The sequence below is a fragment of the Amblyomma mixtum genome, chromosome 1 (genome assembly GCF_055824585.1).
Source record: "Amblyomma mixtum isolate Tamu chromosome 1, ASM5582458v1, whole genome shotgun sequence".
Lineage (NCBI taxonomy): Eukaryota > Metazoa > Arthropoda > Arachnida > Ixodida > Ixodidae > Amblyomma > Amblyomma mixtum.
The window spans coordinates 77,124,392-77,136,661 of record NC_143012.1 but is presented as its reverse complement, the minus strand read 5'-3'; the positions used below and the strand labels follow the sequence as shown (position 1 = coordinate 77,136,661).

At 49.7% G+C, this 12,270-nt stretch overlaps 1 protein-coding gene across 1 annotated transcript; it reads left to right on the top strand.

Annotated features, from left to right (window-relative positions):
- The first annotated feature begins 5,695 nt into the window (after nucleotides 1-5,695).
- LOC149366836 (uncharacterized) lies at nucleotides 5,696-9,790 on the top strand. Its single transcript, XM_089552635.1, has 3 exons — nucleotides 5,696-6,358; nucleotides 7,704-7,941; nucleotides 8,783-9,790. Exons 1-3 carry the CDS (start codon nucleotides 6,273-6,275, stop codon nucleotides 9,536-9,538), a joined length of 1,080 nt encoding a protein of 359 aa, XP_089408761.1. The 5' UTR covers nucleotides 5,696-6,272; the 3' UTR covers nucleotides 9,539-9,790.
- Nucleotides 9,791-12,270: the final 2,480 nt, after the last annotated feature.

Below are 12,270 nucleotides of genomic sequence, written 5' to 3'. Positions count from 1 at the left end.
GGGATATGGGGCGCAGGTTTTCGATGCTTATTTTCTTGCAGGGTTTGGGGTTAAAGTGTATATTGGCTGTTTTCCATGCTTTTGGAATGGTGCCAGTACGCCAACATTCGTTTATGCAATCCGTGAGTTGCTGCAGAGCCTCCGTGCCGAGGTTGGCCAGAAGTCCGACCGTAATTTTGTCTTGTCCGGGGGCTGTGCCGCGGCGCACTAGCAGATATGCGCCGAGGCATAGCCACGTGTGACCTGTAGACACGGCGCACTGCGTTCCTTCAGTTGGAGGCGCTGCGCTTTCGCAACCTACCAGGCTTAACCAAAGCTAAGCTCCCGCCAATTTTAGTTCAAAAAATATGTTCCTCGACTGGCAACTATCCCCCTGCTTACCCTCAGAAGAAGGAACATTCTTTCCCTCTATTTTTTTTGCTTTCTTTCTCCATCAAAATGCGACCGCAGCGGTCGGGTTCGAACCCAGGTACTCCGGCTCAGTAGACGAGCGCCTTAACCAACAAGCCACCTTATCAGGCGATGCGTGAAGAGGGAGCTGTGGCTTCCCATCACGACTTCAACGGACCGCCTCCTCGTAATGGGGGTGCGTAATATGGACTGAATACGCGGAAGCAGTGCATGTGGCGCAGCTAGAAAGACTGAGCCGAAATAACACGGGCAGAACCATCCTGGCCTGCGTGGGGCTGCAATCAGACAGGGGTGCGAGTGACAAAACAGATATTCCCCTAAAATGTCGCGAAAACATACTCGTACCCCCTCTTCCCAAAAACATGCACCCAACCTATAACAAGGAACGCAGACAGAAAAGGGCGGAAGCGCTTACGAAGCGCATGGAAAATAAGAAACCTGAGGAAGTCGCCCATGTAGACGCGACTAGCGGAAAGTCGGGGGTGGCAGTCTCCACGGTGGTCAACGGCCGTGGCGCACCAGACACCGACGCATGCATTAGACGCCGAAACACAGATACAGCTGAGGAAGTTGCAATAGCGCTCGCATGCGTTGGAACAAAAGCAAACATTATAATTAGCGACAGCAAAACGGCTGTCTGGAATTTTGGCAAAGGAAGGGTCTCGTAAGAGGCAAACAAAATTTTAGCAAGTTCAGAACTAAACCATAAAATTACGATAATCCGGACACCCGCACACGAATCAGTCCCAGACAATGAGGCAGCCCACGAGTTAGCCTGTGCTCTCCACTTCCGGGTAACCGTAGAGTCGCCGGACTGTCGGGGACTGGATGAGCGCGCGCAAACCTACACTGAAATCGTCGAGCACTATAGAGTTGGAAGAAGGTGTCTGCCACCACAGGACCGAACATAAAGCAGCACAGAGGCTGTCGCTTGGCGACGCCTGCAAGCTATTTCCCAAATCCAGTCTGGTTGTTCCTCACGCGAATAGACGATAGACCTGATGATAAGTGTAAAATCTGTGGAGATAGGGGCACACGATCATATCATCTGGCAATGTCCTGACTCCCCAGGCTTCAGGAAGAACATTAAAAGTATAGATGCCTGGGAGGCCTTGCTGCGAAGCGAGTCCCCGCCGACCAGCAATAAGTCATCTGCCTGGCGACGGAAGCAGCGAAGAAACACTGCAACTTCGCCTGTCTTTAGTCGCGGAAGCCCCGGCCCCCGCCCCTTGAGCCTGCATGTCATTGGCGGCGAGTAGGGGGCCTCCTACATCGGTAGAAAATAAAGTTCAAATACTACTACTACTATTGTGGGCGACCAACTCGCTCCGTTGTTATGTTGCGTGGGGTGTTCATGCGCGCGTTCATGAGCGCGCGTTCATGCCATGGAGCAGGCAAGTTGCCGCAGTGACGTCATACCAGCTGTAGGTTATGGGCGACAAACACTCCGTTGTGTTGCGCGGGGCGTTTATGCGCGCGCGTTCTTGCGAAGGAGCAGGAAAGTTGCCGCTGTGACGTCATACCAGCTGTAGATATGGGCGACCAACTGGCTCCGTTTCTTCTTTCACTCCTACCTTCCTCCCTTCCCTTACGGCGCGGTTCAGGTGTCTGCCAATACATACGAGGCAAATACTGCGCCATTTCCTTTCCTCACAAACCAATTTAACAACCAATTTACCAAGCCAGAGGCCTTCGGCGTTCCTTGTGTTCATTGGCGTTTGCGTTGACCACGTTTTATACTACGGTCATTTTAAGGAAAGGAAGTGCGCATTATGGCTCCCTGGGTCAGTGGACGCCTGAACTGTGCTCATCGGCCCGTGGGGTGATGAGAGAGAGGAAGAGAGGTGTGACTGCAGGGCCCGTATTACGGAACTTTGTCAAAAACCTGTCAAAAGTTATTGACAGTGACGTCAAAATGACGAAACGATGTGACGTCGACGCCTGACGCAAAATTGACGCAACGAGGAATCAGCCAATTACAGCAGAGCGGCGCCCCGGAAGCGTTTGCCTGCACGACGAGGGACCGTCTGCTAAATTTTGCTAAAAGAGTAAAGAAATGCGCAGCGATAAAAATAATTATTATTTTATTTTGCCAACAAATGATGTTTAAAGCTAAAAAATATTAAGAAAAACAAGAAGCGCAAGAGGTTAGGCTATTAAATTTCCTGGTGGGTAACTTTTGCTGCCGCGGGGGTGCGCAGACGGCGGTAAAACGTCAACAAGCCGCTTTCCACGTGAACAGCTGTTCCACGCCTTGATACTGTTTTCTTACGTGGCGACAAAAATCAAGGTACTGTGCGGTTGTTCTAAGTGCGGAAAAATCGACGAAGCCAACTTGTTAAGGTCGGTGTTGTTCGGCTCTTACGATCGATGAAAAAAGTGTCAAAGCGTGAAGCGTTGTATGTGATGTGTGGTCGTCTGTTTCTTTTTCCTCGACCGGTAAACAGAAGACGGCCACGAAGTGCGATTTGCAGGTGAAAATAAAGTTCTTTGCCAGCATAAGCATGTTTTATTTGTATGTAGCTTTGGCACAGAGGTGTCGTCGGCTGCCGAAGCTTGCATGAAAGCCGCCGGTCGCAAATAACCGCTGTGCACACAGCACCCGCCGCTGCACCGACAGCGCATTCGCACGCAAACCTCCAAATTCATCGGCGAGTTCGTCGCATAGCCACACCGCAGTCTGCCTCTCCAGTCGAAAAAGGCGTCGGAACAGCTCGTCCGGCAAGTCAAACGCGTCTTCGTGCGCCCTCCTTCGCCGTTGCTCGCGTCGCCGCAGCCGCCTCAGCGACATACGACGCCGCTGCTGCCGCCGCCATTTTCTGTCAAAAACGGAACGGTCCAATTTTGACCGCCTCGAAGCCGTCAAAAAAAATCGTCAAAATGCGCCTGCATAATTAGGCGTGCAACGTCACCACTTCTGTCATGTCTGTGACGTAAACGCCAGCCACCCATGACGCAAGAAAGCAACATGGCCGCCGGACACAGCCGACCAATAGGAGCGCGACAACGGCGGGGCTTTTTGACGAGTTTTTGACCCGTTTTTGACAAGTTTTTGATTTGACAGTTCCGTAATACGGCCCCAGGTATTGACAAGGTTGTGCCAGAAACGCGGCGCTAAAGCGATAGACCATCGGCGTTCATTGTGTTCATTGGGGTTGTGAACGTTTTATACTCCGATCACTTTAAGGAAAGGAAGCCGAACGCGGACGGCGAGGCTGTGGCACGCCAGCTGTGCGAATGACGTCACTTGATCCTAGCGCATGCGCAGTATGGTCGTGCAAGAGCTGGCGAAACGGCGAGACTTTGGGCAGTGTTACTCACGCAGTAATATGTGGTTACGCGCATATGTTGCTTTCGCAATCCTGCAGGTTTAACAAGAACTAAACCACGGCCAATTTTTTTCTCTCTAAACTGCGGCACGGCGAAAGCTTTTCCTGGCGCACTGTTTCTTTTATATTTTTATATTTTGTTTTTTATTTCATTTTTGTTTTGATTTCTTATCCTGTTTTTCTCCTTTTCACATTTTCTTATTTAGTTTTATTTTTATTTTCTTATTTTTATTGCGCTTCTATTTTTTCTTTTTGTTTTATTTTTGTTTCTTATGTTTAATTTTTATATTTACTTGCTTATTGTTTAATTTTTGTAATTTATTTTTGCTGCTTTACTTTGTTTTTTGTTTCTTTTCTTACTTTTTTTCATTTTTCATTTTCATTTTTTATTCCTTTTATTTGATTTATGAAACCCATGCGTTTATAGATGCGCCTTTATTCGTGCTCAAACCTTGGGCCTTCGCGGCGGAGTGGTTCCGTCTCCGCTCCAAATGCCAAAGGCCCTTGTTCGATTCCCAGCGCTGACGCAGTTTCTTTGTAAGTAGTGACGCCGAAACGCGGACAAATCTGCCGAGACCGATGCTAACGACAGTATGGGGCATTAAAGGCTTTCGCCTTTAAAATTACGAGGAACTTTAGCGGCTAAAGCGGTGAAAGGCGAAAGCCTGAGTGCTGCATTCTGCTACGCGATTGTTCACTGCACATTTTTTGGTGCATTAATTAACTGCCAATAATTGACGCTTCAGCTTCGCCTTTAGGAGTGGAACGCGACAGCGTGTTGTAGCGCTGCCATGGAGTCGAAGGAACGCCACCACCCGTTCGGCGCAATGCGTTGCCCTTTGAACGCAACGCTTTTTGAGGAAAGGAAATGGGGCTGCAATTCTCTGTCATCTCGGTGGACACCTGAGCCGCACCGTACAGGAAGGGAGGAAGTGTGAGTGATAGAAGAAAGAGGGGCCGCAATGAAGAAAATGAAAATTGTATTTGAGGAAAGGAAATTACGCATTAACTGCCTCACATATCTCAGTATACACTAGTCGAAAATTGTATTTGAGGAAAGGAAATTGCGCAGTAACTGTCTCTCTTATTTCGGTAGACACCCGTCCAAATTTGCGCGCGGTGTCGTCACGACAATTTGGATCAATCTGAAGCGCAGACAAATACGCCGTGGTCGTCGGTAAATTGGTTTTTGAGGAAATGAAATGTATGTCTCTCATATTTCGATGGACACCTAAACCTCGCCGTAACGGAAAGGGAGGAAGATGGGAGTGAACAAAGACACCGTATTCACTAGACGCACCTTTGTTCATTCCAAACCATCGAGCTGGCATGGCGGAGTGGTAGCGTGCTCGACTCGCACTCCGGAGACCGGGGTTCGATTCCCAAGCTCGGCCAATTTCTTACTCGGTTTTATTTATTTATCGGGTCTGACTAGAATGGTTAATTGGACTAATTTGTTAAGTAAGCAATTAACTAAACTCAGTCAACCTTACTTGGAGTATCACTATACTATCCCTTTAATTGGTTGCATGGTTAGTAGCCAAAGTACAATTGGCCCCGTTTGAAATTCGCGCACTGTGACGACATGACCGTTTCGACGAATTGAAAAGCGTGACATTTCTGTCGACAGCACCCGCTTACAACGATGACGCATTAAAGGCTTCCGAATTAATATCCAGGAGCAGCTTCTCCGTGGCGTCCACTGATTTCAGCACACATACAAGGACGTTTTGGTCCTAAGCGGGCCACACCGGAATTCCCGTATTAAGGCGAAATCCTTTAATGCCTCATACTGTCGTTAGGAGACGCTGTCGGCAGCGATGTCGACAGACGCGTCGGCAGCCGCGTCCAAAGATATATATGAAAATAAAGATAAAAAACAATAAAAGTGAGAAAAAGAACAAAAATGAATAACAAATGAAAACAAAATATGAAAAACAAAAAAAAAATAAAAACAGTGTGCCAGGAAACGCTTTCGCCTTGCAGCACTTTAGAGAGCCAAAGTGCCCCCTGAATTTTTTTTGCGTCGTCCCCGAGGATGCTGCGGATTGCTGCGCCGGCTTGTCCAGGACCAAAAGTCGCCTTGAGGTCGACCGTGTTTCTTGGTTTCAGCACCAGGACGATGTCGTCTCTTTCAATGCGGGGCGTGTTCTGCGGACACCACCGGAGTTGCATGAGCGTTTCGAGGCTGCGTTCAGGGCACTCCCGCCCTGCGTATGCGCAGAGCTAGCCGGCATCTGTTGCTAGTCGGCACCAGCGTCCCTCGATGCCGCCGCCGCGTTCATCTTTCCGCGCCAGACGCGGACCATATCCTGAAAGTATTCGCGCCGAACGGGTGCTAGCGTTCCGTGGACTCCCTGCCAGTGTTAGAGCACGATGTCGCGTTCCACTCATGCAGGCGAAGCTTTGGTGGAAAACGCTTTCGCATCTACGCCCTTTAGACAAAGTGCCCCCTGAATTTTTCTCCGACGGCAGACGCTGTAAGTGGAAGAATAGCGCCACGAGCACGTTCAGAAGGTAGAAGTGCCGGCCATGGAGATCGAGCATCTGCCGGAGAGCCTTCTCTTGGAGGTGTTCGGGCACCTCACGTCGTTCGACGATGTATGCGCCTGCGCGAGGTAAGTCGGCCGTCACTGCTACGCAGTGCCTCACCTTCCAGTCGATGCTTCGGAGCTTAGACGAAGCATGTTAGGCTAGGGATGCTGGCGCGACACTACATCGCTGAGCACGTATTTCGCTCTCCACTTTATTGATTGTGGCATCAAGCGCTATTCAACGCTTCTTTCTAGTTTATAACGATAGTGTACTTAGTGTGAGCTATTAACAGCCAGGAGACTGATTCATCTTGGATTCCCCATTACACTTCAACACATGAAATAGATCAGCGCCCTGTGTAGATATGATGCGTCCCACCGCCTTTGCAGCATCTCAACACTTGAGCGCTGAGGAACGTGCAAAATTTTTTTTAACAAATGAGATCACATAGATGTTAAAGATGCTCGTGCAGGCTGTTATTGCCGAAAGGCCAGCAGCCGACGTGTGTTCGGACACTCCGTGTGGACCATAGCGTGAGTCGCTTTGGGACGTTAAACCCCATAAACCAAACCAAAAACCAATTGGTGGCAGATAAACGCTGCGTCAGATTTTAAAACAAAGGTGCGGCACAGCAGCTCACTGCCAAATTACCATCGGCATAAAATTCCACATTTTTGAGGCTCATTCTCTTTTGATGGCTGGGTGCGTGTTGCGTTGACTTCCTCTGCACCCCAGTGGTATCTACACGCCAGGGTTGCCTTGCACTCACAAGGAAGCTGGTCTTCCTGAGGAGACTGGCGTGCACCAAACTTATCTGCAAAGGCGCGTAAAGCGGCCAACTACCGATCAGTCAGGATTTTCTAACAAGCTGATCTGCTAAAAGTGCAAGATGTCATTTTTCGGATTGGTGCCAGTCCAGGGCTTCTCATCCGCACGTATTATGTATTCCCCTGTAGAGTGGCAGAAATCCGAATAATCACCATAGCGAAGAACATGGCGTGGTAGTAGCGACAAATGGTTCTTTCCATATGTCGACGGAGGTGTAAGGTTCGTGTAGCAGGAATAATACTCAGGCAATATATTCCGCAAACGTTCAGAACGTGGGAAATTCCGCTAGCAACGACGCCATCAGTAAGCGGCAAGAGAACATTATGCCTCCATTCCCACGTCTTTATTTGTAATCTCTCCAGTTCAGAGTGATGAGGAAAATAACCCCGCCGGAATCCTTGATGTACACCTTGTCTGAATGCTATAGAGGTCAGATCACTCTTAGCCTCAATAGATTCTGGCTCTTCGACGGTGAATTAACGGCTCATGAACATCGGAATTAATGAGCTTGCCTCTGCTAAAGCTCACGTATACGTTACCGCTTATATATATGTCAAATAAAACAATGCGACGACACTAGCGCACGCCTCTTCATTCCAGGGTATGTCGGCGATGGTGGCGTGTGGCACGCGACTTCTCGCTGAGGCGTGTGCTACGCGTGACGTCATTTCCGCTCAAGGTCAGACAGGTGCACAGCCTTCTCGAGGCCCACGTCGACGCCAACATCGTGGAACTGCACATAACCCGTTCCATGGACACATCCACCGCCGAGGAGGAGGAGAGAGACTTTCCGCGAGCGTTCTTCGCCTACCTGGCCGAGCACTGCCCCTCACTCAGGGTGAGCGTTTCATGATGGCAACGCTTAAGGAAGTGTCCCCTCGTTCAAACCCGAGCGCAAAGTTTTATACGATCGCTATGGGACTAGAGTAGTCGAAGTTTAAGCAACTGGTACATTCTGTAACAAAAATAGCGCTTCTTTAACGCCAGCTGTTGCTGTGATCTTCAGTTAAAAGGACGTCATAAATGAAGAAAAACGAATGCTCAGTCATTTTTATCAGGATGCCTTCCCTCATCGATAACCCAGAATTACAAAACATGGATATGCTGCCCTACGGTCTGGCATCACTCTCGGCGATGAAGATGGTTATATTTTTCGCTTCCTGCTACTGAAGCAAGCATGAAAGCGGCAGTTAGCCCTGGGATCGGAAACTGCATTTAAATTCGTTTTTCTCTATTTAAGCGCACGTGGTGACTGGACGCGATTTGATGTTTAGAAAGGGAAATTCTTGACGTGAACGCTGCGCGAAAGCCTGCGCGGTAGCCGAATCGATTTAGGCACAGAAAAACGATGCTGCTTTTTTACCACTCTTGGTGGTTTAACACCTGCTCGGTGACGAAGTTTTTTCATGCTGGAGACCGTTGCCATAGCAACAATATGACGCTCCAGTTGGCCTCCTTCCAGTGGCTATGGGAGGAATTGGCGCTGACGTCTGGATTGAATGGGTAATGCGATCTAAGAAAGTTTCCCATCTCCAGCGATCCCATACAGCGCTGTTGTTGTTCTCCAAAACACTGAAACGTCAACTTCTTGATAAACACGCAGCGGATAAATACGGGGAATGGCCACTACAAGTGCTAGCGTACTAAAAGGATCTACAAGTGTCCTCACTTATTCGCAGGTCCTGCACATCACTCGCGGCTTCCTCCCCCTCGCCCGTCACCTTCGAGAGAACAAGGTCACAGTGTGCGACCTGCCACCGACGCTCACTCATCTCTCACTGCGCCAGTCGTGGTTCAGTGCGGAGCGGTTCTTCACCACCGAAGCGGGCCGTCCATACCCACGTGATCTCCGGCTGCTGGACCTTGCGCAGTGGATATTCGCGTCTGCCATCGGGCTAGCCAAGCTGGAGCAATTCCCGTCGCTTCGTGCGCTTAGCGTCGAAGGCTGCTACCTGTTCAACGACCAACGCCTGGCCAACATACTGCCCGTGATCGCAAACCTCGTTGTCCTGGACATAGAGGGAACGAAGGTGACGGACACGGGTGCCGAGATGGTGCTCTTGCACGGTCAGAGCCTGCGTGTTTTGTTTTTGGGACACACGGGATTCACCGGCAAAGCATTCAAATCAATCTACGTGGGAACAAATGGAAGCCTAAGGCTGGGTCTAACACATCTATGCCTGAAGAACACGTATGTGGGCAAGGAGGGCCTTTACCAAGTTATAAGCATGGCTCCCCGCTTGCAGTGGCTCGCTGTGAGCAGCCACCGCATTACGGAGCGCGTCGCGGAGCGCGTGCGTAATGCCGTGCCCAGTTCTTTGCGCTATTTCGAGGTCTTACCAAGCTCCGAGCAAACAAGTCTCCTCTGCCAGCACTTCACCTGTGACTTCATTAAGAACTTGAAGCTAGGTGCCCCGCCAGGTGAAAACTGCTGAAGCGTCCTTTTTTCTCCTATTGTGTATATGACCTGATTTTTCACCTTCAAGGGAACTCCGTGTGTTGACTCTTCGCTCATGTCATTATGCTGTTCGCCGGTCAATACAATTTTCGATACCTATGAAGGTTTAAGCAAACCTTTGCGTTTTACAATTCTTGGGGTAACGATGGCTAAAGAGGGAATACTTCTCGGTGTCAAAATATCGCTTAAATGATCAGAAAAAAAAACGGATTTATGTCATTTCGGACAATTACACTTCTACCATAAACGCAATGTTCGGTATGTGATCTTCGTTTTCAAGGCAAACCGAAATAAATGGTTTACGCGACGGCATTGTTTCATGTCATTGAGCTTGGCACTGCGCCTCCTTGTCTTCATGAACGCGTCCTCCGGCACAACCTCTCGTCGCTACGTTGGTTAAGCTCCCTGAGGCTCCTCATCTCTTGTTCACTTTTATGACCGAAGACAGTCAATGAAGATATGCTGCGCCGTTTTTCTCCCCTGCGTGCACCAACGGGAAATATTGTTTGATCTATCAACAATATTGGACATAGCAGTTTGTCTCCAAGATTCCACTGAAGCCTTGTTATTTATAGATTCTAATCAAGGCTTAAGTTGTTGATCAGCGACAGTTGATGGCTGATTGGGCCTTCTCCTTCCCTGGTAGCCACACGCCGGGTTGTTCCCGTGTTCGCCGTGCTCACGCGGCGCATTTGTCCTACCGCGTCATAACTCTTCCCTCCACGGCACCCACCCTCTGAATTCTTCCCGTGGTAGCCACCTTCGGGCCTCCCTCTCGTTTCCCCTAAAAGTGGAGAAGGTGATGTCCCCCTTCACTCTGGCACCTGCCAAGCATGCCAGGTTGCCAGTCATTTTTGCTTCATTTTGTTTTGCGTTTCTTCTTTCGGCAGCCGCCTGCCGGTCTTTCCCTCCTGTTCCCGACAGAAGGAGAGCGGGATTTACCTCTTCCCGCTTTGCCAAGTGCGGCAGGCACTGCACACAAGACTACAATAGTTTGGTTGATATGGTATAACGTCCGAAAGGGACTCACTGTATAAAGATCTCCGCAGTGGAGAGCTCCGGGTAATTTCGACCACACAGGTTTCTCACACACTGACATCACACAGTAGACGGATTTATAGTATTTCGCCTGCATCGATGTGATACCACCACGGCCGGGATCAAACCCGCGTCTTTCTGGACAGAAGGGGAGTGCCACAACCACTGAGCCACTGCGGCGGCAATCTGTTCATGGTGTTACAACGCACAATGACAGCCAACAAAGATAAAAACTGAGAATGCAAACACTAGTGCACTTCAGCGATCGTAATGAAAGAACCAAAACACACCCCGAGAATGAGAATAGTAGTTTTCATTATGCCCGTATCGGGTTTCAGATGTACCACATGCACCATTTCTGGCCGTTCTGAGCGCCGCTGAAACGCGGTCGCTGTCCAGAGAACATGTTTGTAGTCTGTGTTATAAAGTCCGAAAAATAGCGCGGTAACAGTTTTTCACTAAGTTCTTAACGACCCATTGGTGTTCACAGCACGTCTCTATCATATGACTTGAGCTTTGAGTCCCATCGCCGTAGGTTGTATCATAGGATGCCGCTACGCTGCTCGTCTTTGATCCGTAGCCAGGTAAGCTGTCCGGTTTTCTTCTGTGATGTTGAAGGTAGGCATTGGCGTCGAACTTCTGTTATCCCGTGACCTTTGGGTGCATGTCATCGAGCGTAGTGGCTGCCTCCGTGCCGTGCAAGAGCCGAAAAAGCGTCATCCGAGTGGCCTTTTCTATATCGGCTTTGTAACGGAGAGGAGCGTAAGAGACGATGACCTCCCTGGTCGTCTATTTTCTGTCGGCGTGTCATGCATGTCGGAGATGTCCGTTCAAGCGCTCAGCGAAGCATTTTTTTGTAAAGGACTGTCGGTTAATTTCTTTTCGTTTTATTACATTACAGACCCCTTTAGGGGGTGGGTTACATACCCTATCTGGCATTACTGTTTTTGAATCTGAGCAACACTCGTCGCAAATGTCGATGGGCAGGAGATGACAGCACTGACTGTATTCCACAAGTTGTCAGATTGTAGCGCTGGATGGCTTGCGTCATCTCTGCCGTAAATGCTGTTCCTCTGTTCGTATTTAGTATTTCGGGAGGAGGGAGGTCATGTTGCACCAGGCTACGTTCCACGAAAGGGTTTCGACATATCTGCTGCTGTGCAGTTTTGTTTGCACTTTTGGTTTGGCGCCCTAGGTGAGAGGTGGAGATATAAAATATTTATTGTGCAGAGGAATTCGGGCCTCCCAGGCCCCTGGGTCGCCGCACGACCCCACCGCACTCAAAAGTTCATGCCTAGAATATCCATGACGCTGGCAGTGCGGCCGGCGACTATCTTTTGTCTTGCCGAGTGCATGGAGCATATGAGGTCTGCCTCTCCTGCTATGTTTGGAGTGGCCCTGGCCCCCCGGGTGGAGGCGAAGCCGGACAGGCAAGGAAGATATGGGTCAGGTCTTCGTTCTGTGCATTGCACAGAGGACAGGAAGCTGGGATGCAGACGGCGCCTTAAGGCTCATCTCCATGGACATATCCGAGGTGCAAGATCGCATCGCCCAAGCACCCAGTGCCGTCGTGACAAGCGTCGGAAAACATATGCAACTCGATGGCCTGTCGCCACCTCTCTCTGGTACTCGCGCTCAGCTCAGCTTAGCGAACAAAACGGTGCGAAGGGC